General features: G+C 61.3%; 1 protein-coding gene across 1 annotated transcript; it reads right to left on the reverse strand.

Moving 5' to 3' along the window:
- Window positions 1-281: 281 nt before the first annotated feature.
- FIGNL2 (fidgetin like 2) lies at window positions 282-22,698 on the reverse strand (the record flags this gene model as incomplete). The annotated part of the gene is made up of 2 exons (XM_084256364.1): window positions 22,614-22,698; window positions 282-2,257 (listed from the first exon to the last, which is right to left on the reverse strand). Exon 2 carries the CDS (start codon window positions 2,244-2,246, stop codon window positions 282-284), a length of 1,965 nt encoding a protein of 654 aa, XP_084112490.1. The 5' UTR covers window positions 2,247-2,257; window positions 22,614-22,698.
- Window positions 22,699-22,988: the final 290 nt, after the last annotated feature.

Genomic DNA, 22,988 nt, shown 5'->3' on the forward strand with positions numbered 1-22,988 from the left:
GAGGAGGGAGCCGTTCCGAGAGCGAGGAGACGAAGGGATTGTGGAGAGAAAGCTGGGGTTCCTCAGCCGTCGGCGGGGCCGGGGGAGCCTCCCGTCCACAATAAATAGGGAACACCTGAGTACACCGCGCATATGGCGACTCTCTGCCTAGCAGAAGCGTTTTCCTTCCACGAAAAAACATCCGTCCACAGCCCCCCCCCCCCCCAGGCGGCTCGGGGAAAGCCACAGCCCTCCCGCCGCGGAGGGCGCGCGAGGCCGGGCGGGCGGCTCCCGGCGCGCCGTCAGTGTCCGGAGCCGTACATTTTGTCCCACTCCACGAACGAGTCCAGGTCTTTGGGGGAGGCCCTGGGGACCGCCTTGGCGAGCGCCGCCTCCAAGTCCTTGTAGGAGAGGGGGCGCTGCAGGCCCGCGAGGCCCGCGCCGGCCGCCGCCTGCTGGCACAGCTGCCCGAGCTCGCCGCCCGAGAAGCCCTGCGTGCCCTGCACCAGGGCCGCGAGCTCCCGCTCGCCCAGCGCGCAGCCCTGCCGGGCCAGGGCGCGCTGCAGGATCTGCCCGCGCGCCGGGCCGTCGGGCAGCGCCACGTAGAAGCGGAGGGCGAAGCGCCGGCGGGTCGCCTCGTCCAGGGCGGCGGGCCGCGAGGTGGTGCCCACGACCAGCACGCCGTCGGGGCCCGCGCCGCAGCCGCCGTCCAGGCAGGCCAGCAGCGGCGCCTGCAGCGCGGCCGCGGCGCCGTCGTCCCGGGCGGGCAGCAGCGCGTCCAGCTCGCTGATGAGCAGCACGGCGGGCGGGCGGCAGCGCGCGGCGGCGAAGGCGGCCTGGAGCAGGTGCGCGCCCTCGGCGGCCCCCGGCGCGGCCAGCGCCGCCCCCCGCAGGCGCAGCAGCGAGGCGCCCAGCTGCGTGGCCAGGCAGCGGCCCAGCAGCGCCTTGCCCGCGCCGCGAGGCCCGAAGAGCAGCAGGGTGCGCGGCGGGCCGGGGCCGCCGGGGTAGGCGGGCGGCCTCAGCAGCGGCCACACCAGCCCCTCCTCCAGCGCCGCCTTGAGCGCGCCCTGGCCCGCCACGTCGGCCCACTGCACCGGGGGCCCGCAGTCCACCATCTTGCTGGCCGCCAGCTCCAGGGCCGCCGCGTCCACGCCCTTGGGGGGCTCCCCCGACGGCACCGCGAAGGCCCCGCGCGGCGCGGGCGCCAGGGCGCGCTCCGGGAACTTCTCGAAGGGCTCGAGCTGAGGGCCGTAGACGGGCGCGCCCAGGGCCTTGAGGGCGCCGCCGCCCCCGTACTTGCCCGCCGGCTCCTCCGCGGCGCCCGGCGGCTTGGCGCGGAAGCCGTTGCCCCGGCACTCGCCGCGGTCCCCCGCGGGGTAGGCGGCGCCGTCGGACGCCGGGGCCTTGGGCTCGTAGACGAACTTGCGGTAGCGGCCCTCGGCGCCCTCGTCCGCGGCCTTGCGCTTCAGCGACACCCCGGCCTCCGCCCCCGGGGCCGCGGCGGGGAAGCCGTAGGGCGCGGGCGCCGGCCGGGGCGGGGCGGGCGCGGGCAGCGGCGTGGGCGCCGCCAGGTAGGGCCCGGGGGGCGGCGGCGGGGCCGGGGGCGGCGGCAGAGCCCCGTAGCCGGGCTGCGCCGCGTAGCCCCCCGCGGGGTAGTTGTACAGGGGCCCCGAGGGGCCGTAGCCCGGGGGCGGCGGGGGCTGCAGGAGCGCGGCGGGGGGCGGCGGGGGCAGCGCGGCGCTGGTCTGCGCGCAGTAGCCGGGGGCCAGGTAGCCGCCGCCGTAGCTCGCCGGGTACTCGGGCGCCGCCGACGGGCCGCCGCACGCATTGCCGGGGTAGAGGGGTTCAGGAAGGTTTCCGGCTAAAACCGGGGAGCCCCCGAGGCCCCCGGAGGCTCCCCCGCTCCCCGCCTTGGCTCCGGGCAGGCCCTCGTGGAGGGAGGCCAAGGGGTAGGGCGGCTCTGGCCCTGGCCAGGGCTCGGGGTCCGCCTTGGCGCCGTTGAGGAAGGCGGCATCGCCGTAGCCGCCCAGGGCGGGGCGCTCGTAGGGCGAGTCCAGGACCCCGGAGTACTTCTCGGCGTAGCGCTTGAGGAGGTTGGAGGCGGTGAGGGCAGAGATGTCGTCGTGGGCCCAGGCGTAGTGGCAGCGCTGGCGACCCCCTGGGGGGAACTCCAACTTGTGGGCCGGAGAAGGGGTGGTCGAGGAGACGTCCAGGTGCTGCTCCGGCCACTGGTTGAGGGGCTGGGCGTGTTCTGGTGTCCAGTGCATCTTCGACAGAACTGTGGGCAAGAGAGAGAAGTGGCTAGTGAGCTCCTGCGGGGCCTCTGAGGACCCGGCCACCGCTGGCCACAAGCCAGCCCCTCGGCCGCAGCTCAGGACGGGCCGGGGGCCCAGCCCCCACCAGCCCACCTTCCTCGGGCACCCTTCTGGCACCAGATACACCACACCTGACTTGCCCCTCAGGCCGGGATTAAAGTCACCTGCAAATACTTTCCCAAGCACCAAGAGGGATCTGGAAACATGTCTGGCCCTAACTCATCCTACAGGCAATGAACATTACTTTTTCCTGGCCAGGACAGGCCTGGCCTCTGGAACACATGCAGTGCAGGGTCAGGCAACGGGTGGGAATAGTCAAACCGGGTGGACTTACTCAGTCATAGATGTTTGCTGCACGCCCAGCACTGGCAGGGGAGGCACCGGGACTGTGTGAGGGTGAGTGAGGCCTGCAGGGCCCTGGCCTAGTGACCCGGCAGTTGCGTCCTAAATGCTCTGTTTACCTCTAGCTTTGCTTAAGGTCAAAGCAACCGCTAATTGTAGGAGACCCCATGCTCCCTGGGAAACCCCAGAGGCCTGCCCCGAGGTAGTCACTTCTTTCTTCTTGGTTTCTTTTCATCTCTACCTGATGGACTCAGAGCACCGGGCTTCCAGACCCAGCCCTGTGCACGATGGCAGTGATCCCGGAGCAGCTGCGGCCACCCGCCTCCTTTTCAGGCTGTCTCACCCCAGTACAAAAAGATTGTTTAAGACAGACACCATATTCCCGAGGAGGCGGGGCTTAGTACGTGCAATGCGGGTCCTAGAAAGTGGGTCACAATGTTGTCTCAGAGCTTCCCAGAACCAGCAAAAGAGGGGACAGGAGCAGACACACTCTGCAAAGTAAGAAACACTATTCCTCAAAGGAAGCAAGAATGTTCTTGGCATAGAGATGCAGAGCTTTCTTGGACCTCAGCACACAGACCTGTGGGGCAGAATAAACAGTATCCTCTTAACTGCCTGTGCCATGAGCCTGGCAGACGTGTTCCACGGCTGCTTCTGACATTGTCCCTTGGCACTTAGTGAAAAGAGACTCAGCCTGAGGAGGGCACCGTCCAGCACGTGGCTCCAGTGAGTTGGCCTGATCTGAGGACAAAATCCCAAAGACTGAATGGACCCAGAAATGGTGTTTGCTGATCGTTTCTCAAACCTGCGCTTGAGAAATGTAAGTTCACCTTCGAAGTTCACTATCTTTTCTGCAACACATTTTCATTGGCCAAATACTAAGTGTTGTGCCAGGCACGGGGCAGAGCGAATGGTGAATATGATGGTTCAGCCAGGGGGAGGAGACAGGCAGACAACACGCTTTGTGAGGAGGGAAAATACAGGTGTGTGCCTAATGCTCGGGCTCGGGGGACATGCCACGTCTGCTTGAGAAGGCCTCACCGGGGAGGTGGTGTCCTTAGAGACCCGGCAGGGTAAGGCAGGGGACCTCAAGCGCCTTCAGAAGAGCACAGAGACATCAGAAAGCTTGGGCTGCACCAATGCATGTGCCCTAGTCCCTTCCTCAGGACACTTTACTGCCACCTTCTGGAACACTCATAAACCCACACGTCGGCCTTGTGTATGGCACAGATCTTGCCCTCTCAGAAGTCTCGCGTCAGTGACAACCCACCTAGCCATGCACTGCAAGCCTGGAGGGGGCCCAGGAGATCCCGGCCTTGGAAGCGGGCGTGTGGTGGAGAGGGTGGCAGAAGACGCTGAAAATAACCAAGTTGCTTCTGGGTTCTCCACAGTTGCCCAAACCTGCGCCGCTTGTTGACAACACCACCTCTGTTGATCTCACTGCCCCCCCTTTTTTTTGGTTTAGATTTATTTTATTTATTTATGCATACAAGAGCTGGAGTGTAGGCCAGAAGTGGGGGGTGGGGGGTGAGAGGATTCGCTGGAGACAGAATGGGGAACAGAACAGGTGGATCTACTGAAATACACCGCTGAGGGGAGCAGCAGGTGAGACAGGAGAGGTCGGCTGTGCCATGCACCATGTGGGTCAGCTTCCCAGCTGGGAAATCAAACTCATGCTGCAGTGGCTGCCGATAGCTCTATAGTGCTGCGCCACCAGGGAGGCCCTCACTGCCTCTTATGCCTGCACCTGCTGTCAGTGGGAGAGGACAGGCTTTGAAAATGAAGGAATCTCATGCCCACTGCCATAGGGAAGGCATCGACCAAAGATGTGAAAACTTAAAAGGGAAAATTAAGTTCTTAAAGTTGCCGTGCCTCCACCTGAGAGGTAATCCTGGCCACCCACAGCAAGAGGGCAGAGAGCAGAGACAGTAGGCCCAGGGGGGTGGGGGTGGGCGGAGCCGCAGCTCTCAGCTCCTGCCGAGAGGGGTCTCCAAAGAACAAGCATTGCCTGGCATCAAAGGGAACAATTCTTTGTGGCCATGGGGAGCTCCCTAGTGTTCTTGTTCTGCAAGGTAATGTCAGAGTTGTACAAATGCAGATACTGTGTTATGACATGGACCCCAGACCTCTTTTTACTTATTCCCTGTTACCAGGGCTTTGCCCCCTTAAAATGGAAGAAAAAGATTTGACCTTCGCGGTGATTCTTTACCCGAGCATATGAAACTGGGGGAAGTGTCCCTTTTCCCTGTTCTACCCCCCCACACACACACACACACACACAGGAAGGAAGGCCCTGGTGCTGGGCTTAACCCCACACATTCCCATCACCCCTGCACGACCCCCTCCTTCACCATATCCCTGTCATAAAGTGACCTCCCTGCCGCTCTCACTGGGATCCTGCTGCTCAAGCCCCCACCCTCAGGACCACACGCCGGGCCCTGGGCATCACAGGTTGCTCTGCCTCGCAGCTGTGACCTCCAGGAGCCCCCTCCTCTGATCCTCCAAACCTGTCCTCCCAGGGCAACCCCCCCCCCCCCCCCCCCGTCTCTCTACTCCGGGATTGCCCCTCCCTGGGGGTGGGGGGGCTTCATCTTCACACTGTTCACCTGACCTCTACCCACAATCCCCAAATACTGGCCCTTCCATCCCAGGCATGTCTCTCCCATTTTAGCAGGCGGCGCAGCTCGCTTCCCTCTTACTCTATATCTACACCCACTGCCGCCAGGAGGCCTAAGGGTCCAGCCACCCAGACCCTTGACCCGGCCTGACTCGGGCTGTGACTACAGAGCGCCAGGGTTAAGGATTTCTCCTCCCTACCCAGACCCACCCAAAGAGCAGGCTCAGCCTAGGACTGGAGGAGGCTGCCTGGCCTGCACACAGGCCGAGAACGCGGGCCCACGTGAGCCTGGGACACACCAGTGCAGGTGCTCACACCGCTGGACCCCACACAGACGGGCACGGCTGAGGGCGCACACGCGTATGTCCATGTATATCTCCCTCCCGCCCCACCTCCTCTCTCTCTCTCACGTGTGCGTGCATACACACACACACACACACACACATACACGAGTCTGATGGAGTCTGATGGAGACTCAGTAGAAAAATTCAGGGTGGCAGGTCTCCCAAGGACAAACACCAGAGGTGGGGGTAGGGATGGTCTTAACTTACACTAAATCTCTGTGGAAGTTTCCAGGAATCTAAGGTGGGGTCAGAAAAGCTCATCAGCCAGAGGTGGGGGCAGAGAGGATATTGATCATAGAAGACCAACCCAACCTGACCCCAAGGGATAAATGCCATATGCAAAACAGCCAAAGAACTGTCCCTTTCCCCGCAAACCTGCGTCCGATAAACTTTCACATCCCCGCGCTGAGCACTGGTCCCTACTTGGCTCTGTGGCCTTCCCTGGGGGTGCCAGGGACTCTGCAGGTCCTGGCAGCCAAGAGCCCTCGCACACGCAGAAAGCTAGAACTTCCCTTCACTCTACCCAGACTCTACCTTCAAATTCATAGATGATCAATGAAGAGTAGTGGAAAGAAAAACTGGATGCGAGGGTAAAGAATTCCTTAAGCCCCTTAATTCCTTAAGAGTTCAGAAGTTGGGCCTCCCCGGTGGCGCAGCGGTTGAGCGCTGGGTTGCGAAGCTGCCCGCAGCCTCTGCAGTGCCGGTTCAATCCCCGGCTGCTCCCCGGCCACCAGAGGAGGGTCCCACATGGCGCGCAGACCTCTCCTGCCGCCCGCTGCTCCCCTCAGCAGTGTACTTCGTCCTTCTGCCTGCTCTGCTCCCCGCTCTGGCTCTGGTGAATTCTCTCACCCTCCCGCGCTTCTGACTGTACCCAGTGCTTGTATAAATAAATAAATTAATTAAAATAAAATAAAATAAATCTTTAAAAAAAAAAAAAAGAGTTCAGAAGGTCTCCAGGATCAATGAGAGAGCAATTCAGCCTTCACAAATGGCCAAAGCATTCTGTGCCAACTTCTCCCCACCTGGATGATGCCAAGGGTACTGTAATACTTTGATTTACAACATGAAAACTGTGTTTAGTCTTTGTCCACTGTCCCTGGCTCACAGCTCCCAAAATACTAAGCCTAAGAGCAATGGGAATATTTTTTGCTATAATATTTGGTCTATTGTCTTCATTTTTGGAAATAGCCTCAGAGGAATACAGGTGAGGTGGGCATCTTATTATGCATTAGCCAACCCCTTTCAGTAACACCGGAGTACTTGTTAAGATGTGATTTTGGGGGCTTCCCTGGTGGCGCAAGGGGTGTTAAGATGCAACCTATGAAGCTAACCACAGCTACTGCAGCATGAGTTCGATCCCCGGCCAGGGAGCAACCCACATGGCGCAGCAGACCTCTCCTGACTCGCCCGCTGCTCCCCTCTCACCCCCCCCCATATCTGGCCTGTACCCCAGCTCTTGTATGCATAAAAATAAAATCTTTAAAAAAAAAGATGTAAGTTTTGGAAAGACCCTCTATAACCTAAGGATGAGGCCTGGTTCCCGGAGGAACCAGCCAAGATGAGAGGTTAGAACACACACACACACACACACACACACACACACACACCCCAGAGAGGAGAGAACCTGGGGGTGGTTTTTAGTCGGCAGTGGCCCATGATTTCATCTGTCATGCCTGCCTTTTGGGTTTTTTTTGTTTTTTAAAGATTTATTTATTTATGCATACAAGAGCTGGGACACAGGCTAGAGATGCGGGGGGTGAGAGGATTCACCAGACACAGAGCGGGGAACAGAACAGGCAGACTGACGAAACACACTGCTGAGGGGAGCGGCGGGCGAGTCAGGAGAGGTCTGCTGCGCCATGTGGGTTGCTCCCTGGCCGGCCGGGGATTGAACTCGTGCTGCAGAGGCTGCGGGTCGCTTCATAGTGCGGTGCTTAACCCCTTGCGCCAGCAGGGAGGCCCACGCCTGCCTTTTGAAGGCTCCACAAAACCAAGAGGGATGGGGCTTGGAGAGCTCCCAGGTTGAGACCCGTGGACGGGCCGGGAGAGGGGCGCGGGGTGTGGAGGCGCCGCCCTTTCCCACATGCCTCGCCCTGTGCGTCTGGAACCTGCTTAACAAACTGGTAATCGAGTGAGTAAGTTGGCTCCGTGGGGTCTGGGAAGAACTCCGGCGAAGCCGTCGAGCCAGAGGCGGCGCCACGGGAGCCCCGCGTGCACAGCTGACGCGTCGGCAGCACCACGACGACCTGAATAGGCGGCTGGCCGGGCGGGGAGGTCGGCTGGGCCTGGGGACGTGACAGCATCCCCGGGAGACAGTGTCAGGACTGAGTTAAATTATAGGACCCCCGAAATCGCTCTATGTGTGGAGACGCCCGTGGAGTCCAGCGTGACGCAGTGGGGGAGGGTAGCGAAGGCGAAGCAGAGTGTTCCCCCACGCAGCTCCTAGGTGGCCCCACCCCGGCCGGGGGCCCTCGGCGCTGTCACTGTGACCAGAAGCCAGAGGCCCAGCCCCCGGCACCAACGCTCAGGCATCCAATGAGACGGCGTCTTGCTCCCAGGAACCCCGGAGAGTACAACTGATCAGGGTGCACGGAAGTGCAGCCGTGCAGGGGCCACCCCCACCCCGAAGGAGGCTCTGACACCCCTCAACCCTTCCCCAGCTTAGCCGGCTCAGAATCCCACCCGCCGGCGCGGGCAGCCAGGGCTGGACGGAGCGGGGCTGGGGCGGGACAGGGAGCGGGCGGCCGTGTGGCGGCTGCAGGCCTGAGTGGAGAAGGAACTCCTGGGCGAGCTGCTCGCGCCTCGGGCCTCCATTGTCTGGGCCCGGGACCAGGCGGGTGGAGAGCAGAATCCCGTGGTTGGGCTCGGGTGCAGATCGCGCCGGCTGCGCTCCGCGGCTCCCACAGGCCTTTCGTCTCAAGCTTTTTGCCTGTTACTCACAACTCGTGCCCAGGAGTCTCTGCCGCCTGGCAGGACTTGAACAGAACTGTTCCCCCATCCCTCGGGCCCTGCCCCGTCCTGCCAACTTTGTCACCCAACTCGGGAGGGGAAGAAGGGGTGACAAGAAGGCTTCAGAGGACCGCTAACCCCTCCACAGCCTTGGCACCCCTCGACTGCCTCTTCCCCCAGTGAACAGACACGACCAGACACGCAGAACCTACCCCAGAGACCCTGCCCCGTGGACTCTGCGGGCCGGCACAGCCTAGAGTGTGCGGGGCGCACTAGATGTTTAAGGGGCAAACCAAAGGCTGCCAGAGAGAGGCAGGCCCAGAGCGCAGCCTGCACAGACGCCAGCCCGTTGGCTGCACGCGCTGTCCTGTAGCAACACCTGCCCCTCCAGCCAGCAGCAGACACTGGCATCGCGCCTGCGGTGGGCTGGACCCTTAGAGGCCAGTACCGACTCCAACTGAGGCCCATCCTCAGGGACGCTCATCTGACAGGAAGACAAGGTGAACTTGGTCATGACCAAAGAAAGGCTGGGAAGGAGGAGGGGAGAGGAAGGCAAAGACACACGCAGGTGGCCTAGGGGTTAAGTCTCAGCGCTATCACCACTGCAGCCTGAGTTCGATTCCCAGCCAGGGAGCTACCCACATGGTGCAGCAGACCTCCCCTGTCTCCCCGCTGCTCCCCTCAGCAGTGTGCTTCAGTCAGTCTGCCTGTTCTGCTCCCCACTCTCTCCACCTATTGCTTTCTGCTGCTTCTTACCAAAAAACCAGAAAGCAGTTTATAGGTTCCCTACGCCGACTGATCCTTCTATTCTCTCTCACCCATTTCCAGTCACGCTCACAGCACCCCAGCCACCTCTGTGCATGACCACATTGTTCTCGGCTCAGCAGCACTAGACTCAGCTAATCACCCCACCCGTCCAGAAACTTCACTGGCTCCCCTCGCCCCTCTCCTCAGCCTCTGTCCAAGGTTCCTTTCAACCTCCCTTCTGAGCCCTGCTGAGCGCAGGCCTTGGCACTTCTCTCCCCTATCCTCAGTCCCGCCATCCGGTCTCCTGACCTTGGCCATGGTCTGTGCGTGGAGGATAAACATGCTTCTCCAGCCCAGATTCCTCCCTGCCCTCCCCGCTGGCACATCCTTTCTGACACCTCCACTCAGATATTTAATCGGCACAACAACATGTCCAACAATCGAATCCTGACTTCCTCATCCCAACCGCACCTCCGCCTCCCCTCCTCACGCCTCAGGAAGTGGCAGCTTCATCCTTTCCAACTGCTGCCAGAGCCCTCGGGCTCATCACTAACGTCCCTTCTACATCCCAGACCATCTAACCAGACTGGCCGTGGCATCAGAATCTGTCCAAACCACAACCTCTCCTCCCACCTCCAGTGCCCCCCCCCCGTCTGCATGACACGTGGCTCCCCCTTCATCTCCCCATCCGTGTCCCCGACGCCCTCTTCTCAGCAGGGCAGTTACGATGGTCCATGAAAATAGGGCGCCTACCCAGCTCAGCTCACTCAGAATAAAAGCCAGAGTCCTCGGGTGTCGTCCAGGTCCAAAAGAATCTGCTTCCCTTACCCTCAGGCCTCCCCTCCAGCCACACCGGCTTCCCTGCTGCCCCACACCCGGCCCTCACCTAGCTGCCCTTGGCCTGCCTCGCTCTTCAGACACCCCTCTTCAGAGCCAGCCCCTCCACCTGATCCCGCCGCTCACCATAATCTCACCTGCTCGCTGCTTTGCTCTTTCGCTCACTAGGAAGCCCCACTGGAGCGGGGACTTTGTTTCGCTCACTGTCATGTCCCAAGCACCTAGGACAGTGCCTGGCAGGTAACAGATTCTTAGCCTGTAGAAGGGACGGACAGATGGACGGATGGATGAGCAGAGAGCCTTGAAATCGCCTCTTGAGCCAAACAAAGATGAGAAGCAGGCCTTTGAGCCCACATGGAATGGTGGTAAGAGGCAAAGCCAAGACATGCCCTCGGGAGCGGCTAGGGGTGTCTCGTGACACCCCGAGGAAACGCCCATCCTGATCTGGCTGGAGCTGAGGGGCTTCCACGCCAGCCCCCAGGGATTCCACCTGACCTTTTTTTTAAAAATCTTACTCCTTTCTTCCCCGAGTCAGGCCTCTGGGCGAGGACAACAGGGGCGATGGATTTCCCATCAAAGGCCACCGGACACATGTTAAAGAGATCAGGGCCCTCAGGGTCCCACTTTCTCAAGGTAGTGAGGCCTCCCCGCCAGTCTGGCTCCTCTTCTGGGGCGGGGGTGGGGGTGTGCTCTGGCCCTGGACTCCTCTCCTCATATGTCAAATGCCAAACAGCAGGAGGCCAGCCTGAGCCAGGCTGGCCAAGTGGGCCCCCATCTGGGCCGTGTGCAGCGCTGGGGGAGGGGAGAGTGCAGAAATCCCTGCCTGTGTCCGCGGTCAGGGCCACAGACAAGCTGTGACCATCTGTTGTCGTCTTGAGAGGCCAGTCCAGGGGCCCAGCACCCTTGAGGATAAGCCTTCCTTTCTCCCAGCTTTCTAGTGTTTGCAGAGAACTTTCACAGCGACCATTCGGTGTTACCCTCGCCACTTCCCTGTCAGGCCTTATTCTCCCATTTTATAGAGGAAGAAGAAAGGCTGGTGTGATTCTCTCAAGGTTATGACTAGCAAGAGGGGAAGCTGGGACTCTCAGTCCATTCCGCCAGCTCTTCCCTGCCCAGGCCTGGGACACGTGCCCGGGTGCCATGCACAGGGTCCTCACAGGGCTATGCTTTCGGGCACAGCTCCAGTCCAATGGTGCCTCCTCCCCCTCCGCTTCCAGGAAGCCTTCTGGGACTGACACATCCAAGGAAGCGCCGAGGATACCCCAACGTCTGGAGCTCGTGCAGCCACTCCTGTCCTGCTCTGGGCTATTGGCCTGCCTCTGGGTGTTTGTTCCCCTGATGACCTAGAACCTCCTAGGGCTAGTACAGCCACCCACCAGAGCAGATGACTCCCCATCGGGGGGCGTCCGACGGGCTGTGGAGGGAGCACTGTATGCTGCGGAGAGCTCTGCTCCAGGTCCCGAGGCCAGGAGGGTCAGAACTGGGATTTGCACCCAACAACTTGGCCTTGACTCTGAATACAGCCTCCAGTCCTGTGGCACCCACTAGCCACAGGTGGCTGGTTAAATTTAAATCATTAAAAGTGATTCCTTAGAAATTTAAATTACTATTATTCATTTTAAAATAAAGGTTTATTATTAAATTAAAATGTCAAGTCCTCAAAGGCACAGGCCACATTTCCAAGTGCCCAGCAGGCAAGCATGGGAGCGGCTGCGGGTTGGACAGCGCTGGGCCGGCCCAGCCAGGCCGCATCCTGGAGCCTCGCGCCGCACTGCAAGACTTTGCGGCCTTCTCTGAGCTTGAACGGAGCCTCCCTTCTTAGGTCTCCAGGTGGACTTCCTTAGGACTCGGTCTCCCCTCCTCAGGATTCCCAGGCAGGACCCCAGCTGCCCCGGGAGCCCAAAGGGAGGCCAGGCAGGCGGGCTAGCTGGACCGGCCTCCCACCAGCCCCGCCCGTCCAGCCCGCCTGCCGCCAGGAGCTGAAGGGGAAGGAGGGGGCGCTGAAGGGGAGAGGATGGCAGGACAGGGCAGTTTGTCATCTGGCCCTTGGGGCTGTGTGTCCTTCCCTCCCCCCTCAGCTGTTCCACTCTCCTCCCCCTCTGGCCTACCATCCTCATCCTCACCCAACCCCAGGACAGATGGGGGCCGGCGGGGAGGGCGAAACGTGACCACAGTGAAAGCAATCTCAAGTGGTCACAGAGTCTGGGGGGCCCAGCTGTGTCCCCTGAGGCTTCCTGTCCCTCATGTCTAGCCTCGCGTGGCCAGGCCGGGGCCAACGGGCAGCTTCGGGAGGGGAGCGGGTGATTTAGGAGTCTTGGGGTAGGCTTAGGAATCTGCTAGGTGCCGGATTGTTCCAGGAGACACAACCTCTGTCAAAAATGCAGTCACTCATGTGGCCACTCATCCGTCCCTCCATTCAGCACCCGGTGAGCAAGTTCCCACGGTGTGGTGAGGAGTGAGAGGCTCTGAAGACGTGCAGGTGGGCTCCCTGAGCAGCCTGACCAGGTAGGGACGCAGCTTGTCCTGGGCATGATCCTGGTTCCAGGCTAGGTAGAGAGCCTTTGTTTCTGCCCAGTGGCCTGAGCAGGATGGACACCCCCAACCCCTCCCCTCAAACAGAGGCACGCACTCCCAGCTGCTGCCAAGAACCCCCCCTCCAAGGTCTCTCCGGCCAATCACAGTGCAGAAGGGGAAGTCCCACTGCCCAGCGGGCCCCCAGGGAGTGTATTAGCACATTTGAACTGCTCAACCCGCAATGACAAAGCCTGGGGCCTTGGGAGGAGACGCAGCAGGACACGGGTGAGGGCCTGTGCGAGTGTCCCCCACACACACACACTCCTAGGGGAAAGCTCCAGTGTCCCCCCCCACACCCCTAGGGGAAAGCTCGAGACTAGATTAGGCATTCTGGGGCACAGAGGAATTTGGGGGCCCCAGCTCCAGCAGTGACTAAGCGAGCCATAAAATCCCAATTTACACACTCACTGATCAAACGGCCCCTTACTCCCCCAGGGAGTTGGGGGTGGCTCCTGGGCTTCCCCTGCTCTGGCAGAAGGTCCCCGGGAGTCAGGAGCTGGACTCTGGCCAGGCTCCCAACACTGCATCTGCAGACTCATCCCAACCGCAGCCCCCATGAGGTACAGCCGTCCCCTGGGCTTGGGGACCTGCCTGGACCCCCTGCCCTTGGCTGCCTTTTGGGGGGTGCCTGCCCCAGTGGTCATCTTTGTTTGCCCTAGTGAATGGCAGCTTTTCTCTCCTGTGCTGGGGTTGTCAGGCCGCCTTCAGCCTCGTCAGCACTGCTAATCACTTTCCCAGCTCTGAAGCCCTGCTTTCCTCGCCACCCCTTCTCTCCAGCAGCCCCTGCAGGTTTTCTTGGACCCTCCGGGTATTATAGCTGCCCTGAGCCCTGCCCCTCCCCCCCACTAGGCCATATCCAAGAATATGGACTCCAGTGTCCTCTCCCCCTTCTCCCTGGAGACACCAGGAAGGAGGAACTGCCCTAATATTTATTTTTTTAAAAAAGATTTATTCATTTATTTAGGCATATAAGAACTGGGGTTCAGGCCAGAATTGTGGGGGGTGAGAGGACTCACCAGAGACAGAGTGGGGAGCAGAACAGGCAGATCGACTGAAATCCACTGCTGAGGGGAGCAGCGGGAGAGACAGGAGAGGTCTGCTGCACCATGTGGGTAGCTCCCTGGCCGGGGATCGAACTCCTGCTGCAGAGGCTGCAGACAGCTTCATAGGCTGCAACTTAACCCCTTGCACCACCAGGGAGGCCCTGCCCTAATATTTATTGCCCTTGCTCCTTCCCACACAGAAAATACAATTTATCTTTACCTGCCTAGATTTTGTTTGCTTCACTTAGGCTGCTTGAAATTTCAGCAACAGAAAACCCTTCGGGTTAACAAGCAGGGTTCTCTTTCGAACCAGCAGTACCTCTGGGAGTTCCAGGCTCCCAGCCACCGGCTTCTCAGTGAAGGGTGTCCAGACTGATCTGTTGCTCCCTGCTGCCTCGGGCTGTGCTGCAGGGAGGAAAGGCAAGTGCAAGGGGTCCTGCAGGCCAGAGAGTTGCTCTAAAGGCAGCACAGCACGCCCCTCCCAGCAACCTCTTCTCACTTCTTGTGCGACCTGGACCAGGCTAGGGACAGACTTCAGTTCCAAGTCCCCAAGAAATGACAGAAAGGGATGGGAGGGTTACCCTTCTGCTTTCCAGAAGGTCCAGAGGCCAGGCTGTTATCTTCCAGAAGCCACTGCGCACTGGGCTGAGGCTTGGTCTCCGTGATCATAAGTCCCCACGGCTGGCTGTTTGGCGGGGACTGCAGCCTGTTCCACTGCAAGACACGCCCCTCCCTTCTCCCCTTCCTAGCCTTCCCTGGCTGCTCCTGGGTCTCCATTAGGGACTTGACATCAGGATTAGGGGTCTCTGAGCCCACCCTAGCAAGCCCAGGGGTCCATCTGGAAATCATGGCCCCACCTCACTCCCATGACTCCATCCTAGCCTGACCCCTGGCCCCTCTGACCTGTCCTGGGCCACTCTCACCACCTCCTCCTCTGCCAATAGAGGGAGGAGCCCAGGGCCCGGCTGTGCCGCCCCCCACCCCCACCCCGCGTGCACACGCACAACTCTGTCACTTAGGAACTGGTCGCATGACCCTTCAGGTTCCCTTGAGATCCCACCATACCAGATCCACTTCATCCTGAGCCACATTTTTCATCCTCCTTGGGAATCTTAGAGGGGGGTTAGGAGTCTGGGTGAGAATCCTTAGGACCCCCTGGATGCCCACCAAGACCTCAGACTCAACACACCAGGGAGAACAAGTCTGCCTTCTCTCTGCAGAGTCCCTTCTCCCAGGCTGGCGGCCCTGGAGGCCCTGATACCTCTTATAGCCTCCACCCATCCTGCTGGCCTGAGCCCCTGAGGCGCTCTCTCCCACAGCCACAGCTCTCACGTCTCCCACCACTGCTGCCCACATCTGACCTCACTGCCCAGCCCCCCAGATCCGCACGGCGGCAGGGCTGGGCCTTCTGTCCGACACACAGACTCAGCCCCACGGACCACTGAGTGGACGCAATCCTGAGCCTGGCACAGAGGTGGATCGCTTGTCCTTCCTTCCAGCCTCAGACCCTCAGCCATTCTGGCCCCTCCAGCCATATCAGCGGCCGGGGTGACCCCAAGTTATTACATCACTTGGCCTTAATGTCGCTGACTGCCTCCCACGAGAGGGCTCAGTTGACGTCACCTGTGAGACTGAGCTCCCCACTCCCTTCCCTGCCCCTGGGCCTTTGCACAGCTTTCTCTAGCCCAGCAGCCCCTTGCTATTCCTTTCCCCCCCAAATCCCCTCCCTCAGAAAGCCTGATTCAACGATGGTGGGTGGTCGGAAAAGCAGGGTCTTCAGAGCACTTTTCTACTGTAGTAATAGTAGTTCTAGGTCATTCCTCTTTTTAAAGATTATTTTCTTTGTCACTGAGGCACAGAGATTTGCAGTCGAGCCCTATGCTTTGCCCCAGCAAGTGTCAACATCTCTGAGGAGCCCAGCTTCTCTCTACAGTGTGGAGGCAGGAAGAGGGCCTTGGTGAGCAGGTACGCCCGGTGGGGGGCAGGAGGGAGGCCATGGCTACCGCTCAGCTTGGGGACCAGGCTTCCCAGGCTGGGCACCCCCTTCCCAGCGCGTGTCTCCTTGAGGGGCTGGGGCTGGGGCTGCTTGTCCCTCAGGACTAGGCCCTGCCTGGGTGTGGGGTGGAGGGTAGGGCTCTTCGTCCGTTTCCAGTCATCAGCCCCTTTTGCAACCTGGTAAGACAGTGTCCTGTTCTCAAAAAGTCCTTTTCTGTGCATAGGATTAAAATGCATGGGTCCATGTTATTTATCAGTGATGCCCCTGTACAGCTGAGGGGCATAAAATATGAAAAGCACATGGGGCTACAGGGGAATCCATGACCCTGGAATACAGTTCGAGCCTGAACTCCTCAGGGGCACAGAGCACAGGTCTTAGCCCCCCACCCCCCCACACTAGGATTAGGACCCAAGGTTGACTTGAGTCAGTTTGGGTGGCCTGTCACCTCCAAAAAGCCTGAACTTTAAAGCCTGAGTGATCCCGTGTTCCCGACCCCAGGTCTGTCCCCTCCCTGGGAGCAGGGGTGGGCATGAGGCTCCCTCAGGACCCAGCCTGAGCAGAGGCATGAAGCAGGTCCACACAGCCCACCTGGGCGTCCCCAGGGCTGTCCCTGCCCCCTTGACACCCTCCCCAGCCCCAGGGGTGCCGAGGTGAGTAACTCAAGCTATGTGGCCTGGCCGGTCTACCTGGGTGTGAGTGGGCAGGGCTGTCCTCAAGGGGGTGCCCCCCCTACCCCTGCAGGACCACAGAAACAGAGAGAAAGAGAAACTGGGGTAGGGTGCCATTCCTATCTGTCAGTCCCACCGGAAGTAATTCCTTCTGTCTGTCTGTCTGCTGGGCATGGGGTTCCGACAGGCGCGTGCAGCTCTTCTCAAAATGACTTGGCTCATTGAAGCCTTACAGTGACCCTAGAAAGCAGGTGGAAGGGGTCTCCCGGAGGAGAAAGGAGGCACGGTGAACTCGCCTAAGCCCCCAGTGGGGGAGCAAGCGCTGCCACCCCGGGGGCAGTCTGCCTTCTGGTGCTTTCCAGCCTGGGCTGAGCAGCTGAAGTTGCCATGCAGCAGCCAAGGAAGCCAAGGTATCCGTCTATCCCGCCATCCCCCACTGCCCCCCGAGCCCTCACTCCTCAAACTGCAACCCCATACTCAGCCACACCCCAGAACTTAGCACGTTCCAAAGTAGTTCTGTGGAAACAAATTCACCCCTGCAGGTCTAAGCCCCCTGCGCTGGTTATGGGCACTGCCACACCTGAGGTGAGCGAGGGGAGAGTCGGGACGGTGGGCAGCTGCAGGCCGCACTCGTGGACAGGAGACGCCTGAGGGCCGAGTGCCCCCAAATACCTGAAGCTCTGTTCCAGCAGCCTGTGCAACTTGGCGCAGCGCCCCCTCCCCAAAAGAGGGGCATCCTCTCTGGCAGGTGGGTGGCTTAGGTCCCTGTCTCTAAACGTGCGGGTTGTCTCTAGAAGTGATGAGCTCCCCCTCAGCAGAGGCTGTCATCGAGGGGCCACTTGCGGGCAGGTGCAGAGCTCTTCCCACCGCTGCAGTTTTTCTGGGCATCCCCACTTGCATGTATAAAAAGCACCACAAACCCAATAAGCTCCACACTGAACTCCTGTCCCTCCATCCTCCAGCTACCTTGCGTACCCCATTGAGGTAGCTCCTTCCTCCCAACAAGGGGTTCAGACCCTAAAACTCCAGCCTCAAGAGGACTACAATATGGCAGACAGACTCCGAATGTCCCCTTCCTAGAGGAGTAGGCCTGGTCCCTAGAGAATGCTCCTCTGAAGGGCAGGGGGTTGGGGGCGGGGGGTAGAGGTGATTTCCAGGGCTCCCAGAGAGCCCTCCTGAGTCAAGAGAAATGCATTAAGATGGGGGGGGGTCTTTTTTCAATATAACCTAAATCCTACCCATTTTTCTTTCATTGGCCTAGAACGAAGGCTGAGCACCCAAGGGCTAACCAGCCCAGTCAGCAGCCGTGAACTCTCCCACGGCCACAGCCTCCCAGGAAACTCAGTCTCCTTGGACTCCACCAGTGATGCCAGGGCCTGCTGTCCAGTCACTGGCCTTTCCCCTCCCACCCAACCTGCGCCCTCGTGCGCAGGCCACTGCTCAGCTCACGCGCCTCCAGTGGCTCCCTCCTACGGAGGGAACACGGGGAGAGTCTGTCTCCCGACCTCATGCTTCCCAGCTGACTCACAGGCTCCTTGAAGTTGGGACCACGTCAGAAAATAAGGGTCGTTGGACAAATGACGGGTCTGGCACAGGCGGGGGCCTGCCAGGTGCACCGTGCATGTGGCCACACTTCATGCCTGTGGCAAAGCAAACCAGGGCCAGGGACGCACTCTGGCCTTCCCTGTCCATGTGGGAAGCCGAGGGCTGTTAAGGGAGACTGAGGCGTGAAAACCCACTCAGGGCCTGTATGTCGGTACCCAGCAAGGGCAGGGAGTCTGAACGACCCAGGAATTCTGGTGGGTCGCCCTCCGGAAGCCGGCTGCGGTACGCCTGTGTTATGTTGGGGCCTAGTAGATGTGCAGTAGGGTTTTGTGACAATTTCATCCCATACCTCCCTGGTGAATCCCCATGTGGTACCCAACCCGGCCAGGGCCAGGAGGCTTGATCTGTCAGGACGTGGGAGGAGGGGAGGTAGATAAGTTTCCTCTCCCAGATTCCCGAAGTGATCAAGCTGGTTCTCCCCTTGCCAGAGTCCTGAGTCCACCCACATCCCAACTCTACCTTGGAGGGAGCTTCCAGGTGGCCCAGGTAAACCCTGCCGGAGCCAGAACAGTCACACACGTGCTTCCACACCAGAGGCGGGTCTAAGAATCCCGGGATCTGAGTCGCTGAGGGTCACCAGAGGTAGGTGTGTGCTTCAGAGGCAAGAGGATACACTATTTGAAGCCAGAGCCTCTGTCAACTATGATCTCACTTTTTCAAAAGAAGAAATGGAGACCCAGATAGAGCGATGTCTGCTTGCATCATTACACCTGGTGAGTGGCAGGTGTCCTCGCAGCCCAGGGCCTGGCTCGGAGTGGGGAGGTGGGGGGGAGCATGACTTATCAGCATAAAATGGGGTGGGGGTTCACAGCCCCATGGAGATGGGCCTGTGGCTAGTGCCCAACTTTTTTTTTTAAGATTTATTTATGCATACAAGAATTGGGGTACAGGCCAGAGATGTGGGGGCGGGGTGAGAGGATTCACCAGAGACAGAGCAGGGAACAGAACAGGCAGAATGATGAAATACACTGCTGAGGGGAGCAGCGGGCGAGACGGGAGAGGTCTGCTGCACCATATGGGTTGCTCCCTGGCCGGGCGGGGATCAAACTCATACTGCAGAGGCTGTGGATTGCTTCATAGTGTTGTGCTTAACCTCTTGTGCCCCCAGGGAGGCCCCCCAACTCTTATTCACTGAGAATTCCTCACCCACCCCACCTCCAGTCCTGGGATAAACTGCAAAGCTGACAGCGTCCATATCCAATACAGTCGTAAGGCAGTTTCGCTGCGTGCCTCTCCTTGACTGGGCTGGCGGGGAAATACTGGCATCAACAGCAGTTGCAGCCCTGAGCTCTATGACCCACATTTCTGACTAAGTCCTCACAGGCCCACATCATTCAAGAAGAACTCAGGTGTCCAGCTCCCAGCTCCTGCCTCATCTATTCCTCGTGATAATGCTATGAGGTGGGCGCCATTCTTAGTCCCATTGCAGGGTTTGATAAGTACCACGTGAGTGTTGGCTATGATGCGTTATTAAAATGCTCAGAGAACAGCTAGGCTCTCTTGCCCCTCCCCCTGATTCCCAGGGACAGACAGATCCTGGAGCAAACAAACCCCGGGTATCTTCTCTCCTGGTGACACACTCAGACCCGTGCCCTGCCCAGGCAATGCAGGCCTCACCCAGCATCCCTGACCCCTTGGCTCGTGTCACCCCCCTGTCATGGAGTCAGCGCTGAGTGTGGGTCTGAAACCTGGGCTCCCACCCAGCGCTGCCCTCCGCACATGAATGGGGCTGGACTGGAGCTAGGGTTTCTTGATGTAGGGCTGCCAAGTGCTTCCGGGGGGCCCTAGAAGCCTCGAAAGCAGAAGGCAGTGTCTGGTGTCAACTGATGGAAGTGGAGTTTTCTGGGATGGCTTTTGTGCTTTCCTCGAAAGGGTCTGTAACTCAAAAGAAAGCCCTGGACCCCCAGAACGCATAATTTTGAAGGGCCCTCCCAAGGCTACCATTCCTTATAAACTCCACTCCCATCTTCCGGAGGCTCGACCTGTCGGGACCTGGAGGAGGGGAGGTAGGTAAGTTTCATCTCCCAGATTCATCTGCCAACTCCGCTGCCACTCCAGGAAACTCAAGTTTCTTGCTTTTCTGCAACATGATGCTTCAGACCCAGCGCCCCACAGCACGGTAGGGCCCCTCTGCCTGCTCTTCCTTACTAGGCCGCCAGCGCCGGGAGGCGGGCAGGACCGGCCCAGGGCTGAGATGCAGAAGACGCCCGCGTACCTGGTGGCCAGGCTCGTGCGGTTCGCCCCCTGCCCACGACCTCTGCCCGCTGGCAAGTGGGGGCTTGGCGTTGCTGACCACAGGTGCTCCCGAGCCTGGGGTTCGCCTCTCCCTACTGCAGTCCTAGAACCTCGCCGAGCCACACGCCTGCTGGGAACCTGGTTTTCATTAAATCGGGTAAAGGAGTCATTAACTGGCAGCCAAGTCAAGAAGCAAAGTTCTGCTAGAAGACACAGGGAGGGTACGGGAGTCCAGCCTGTCCCCTGCCCTCCCCGGCTAACCAAGAGGCCTGGGGTGGGAGGGCAGGCGGGAGTGGGGGGCAAGGAGGCTGGACTCCTAAGGGTCCACAACTGCAGCAGTTAGGAGCTGGGGTGGAGCGTGGGGGCAGTCGCGGCCCAGATAATAAGTAATTGTTAATGTGATCCATATGGATCCTGACTGGTCTCTCTGTTTAACGGGATGATAATGGCAGGGGAAGAATGCTGGTCTGTGGAGAAAGGAAAGGACAAAGTCCTCCCTGGACTTGGGGGGTGGGGGAGGGTCGGCACTGTGAAGGAGGAGGAGACCCACCCAGGGGTCTCCACCCACCAGGGAGGACAGAGCTGTTTGCTTGAAAGTGGCCAGTTCCCATGCTTGGCAGGCTGTCCTGACAAAACCCTTTTTATTCAGCCAGCAAATATTTACAAGGCACCCAGAAGGTGCCAAGCCCCGTGCCAGGCGAGGTGGGGGCGAGGTGCAGGGAAGTAGGTGCTCCACCTCTGTCCTCCGGGCGGCAAAGCCAAGTGTGGGCTGGCCACAAAGGCTGGAGGGAGGCACAGGTGCAGGCCTGGGGCACAGGGGAGGGGCGAGGGGTAAGAGCGGGGGGCTCTGGAGGCTGCATGGAGGAAGTGTGGCATCCGAGTTGGGCCCTGAAGAATGAGAGGCTGTGGAAGGACAGGGACAATGGGGAAGGCATTCGGCGGAGGGAACAGCCAGGCAAAGGCAGAGAGGCGTGAAATTGCGTGGAGAGAGGCTGAGATCTCAGCCATAAAGCTGGGGGAGGGGGCGGCGCAGGGAGGGGATTCTTCTCCATAAAAAGCCCGGTGGCCATGGATGACCAGGAGGACGGCAAGAAAGGGCTCGGGAACGCGGCGCTTCTGCGGGTCCCGCTGCCCGGCCCGCCGCCGGCCTGGCCCCTGGAATGGTGCGCTCCGGGCAGCTCAGCCCGGCCTCGCCTCACACCACACTTCGCAGGCCTGCGGGGCCGAGGCCGAGGCCGGCCCCACGCCCGCGCCGGGCCCCGCTCCTCCTCCCGGGACGGCCCGGCGGGGAGGTTGTCCGCGCCCGGCCGGGGGCGCCTCGGCTGCCCCGCGCGCGACGTCCCTTCGGCCCCAGCGACCAGGAGCTCGAGCCCCAGGAGAGGCCGGGGAGCGCGGGAGCAGCCCCTCCAGGGTGGCCACCGCGCGCACCGACGGAATCGGGGGAACCGGTGAAACGGGGTCGGTTCGGGGCGGGGGATAGACGAGGCCTGTCACCCCGGCCGGCCCGGCCGCGCAGGCCCCGCCCCTCCCGCCCCAGGAAGTCCCGCCCGGCCCCCGCCCCGCGGCCCCCCGGCGCCCCCGCCCCGCGCGTGGGTCTCCCGGGGCGCGGGCGCAGCGGGGACGGGCTCCCGGCGGCTGCCCCGAGAGGGGCGCTGGGCACCCCAGACGGGCCGCGTCCAGGAGGATGCGCGGGCGGCGCGGGCTCGGGGCGGCCGGGGCGCCCTCCGCGGGGTCGGAGTTCCCCGGACCGTGGCACCCCCTGGCCCGCCCCCGAGGCGCCCCGGGGCGGGCGCCGCGCCCCGACCCCGAGAGGTGCGCCCCCCGAGCTCCCCGCGCCCGAGGACGACCGCAAACATTCTTGCGTCCTCCATTCTCCTCCAAATCAGGTCTCCATGGAGACGAGGCCCGGCCGGCTGACAGCCCACGGCCTAATCCTGATTTAGTGACCGTCCCTTTAACCGCCCGCCCACCCCCGCGCTCCGGGCGGCCGCGGGCGCAGGCTCGGGGCGCGGCGCGCTCCCCAACGGGAGCCGGGGGCGCGGGGCGCAGGGGCCGGGCCGGCCGCGCCTGCCGAGCACCTACTGTGCGCCCCGCCCGGGGCCGCCCGCGCGGGAGCCCAGCGGGGACTCCGGGGTGCGCCGAGAGGCCTCCGGAGTGCGAAAGTTTGAGGGTGTCCCTGGCGGCCGCGGCCGTGGGCGAAGGTAAGCGCAGCGCCCCGCGACCCCGCGACGGGGCGGGGGGCTCTCCGGGCCGGCGGAGAAGAAAGGGGGGGCCGCGGGCCCGACGGCCTCGGGCTCCTGTCACCGCCCGTCACGCTGTCGGGGACTCGCGGGCCGCGATCCCAGCCCCCACCCTCCGGCTCAGGGGCCGCCGGACAAAGACCTGGCGGAGTGGGAGGGGCCTGGGCAGGTCCCGGGCTCCGGACACGGGATCCTGCGGGGACCCGAACCCGCAGATCCTGACGCCCCATCCCCCATCCCGCAGGCTCACCCCGAGCCGGGGCCGGCGCCGGCCGCAGCGGCCTGCGCGCCCAGGGGAGCGGGGAGCGGGGAGCGGGTGCCCAGCGCGGCCGGAGCGGCCCTCGCTGCCCCCGGCCCCCCGGGAGGTGACCCTCGCGCCCCCGCACTCGCTCGGGGCTCCGCTGGCCTTGCCCTTCGACCCCGGCTGGCTGCACCCCGCGGCCCCCGCCCCCCGCGCGGCCCCGCGCCCGCGGACAAAGCTCCGGACACCCCGGCCG

Source organism: Talpa europaea (assembly GCF_964194135.1).
Source record: "Talpa europaea genome assembly, chromosome: 15".
Classification (NCBI taxonomy): Eukaryota; Metazoa; Chordata; class Mammalia; order Eulipotyphla; family Talpidae; genus Talpa; species Talpa europaea.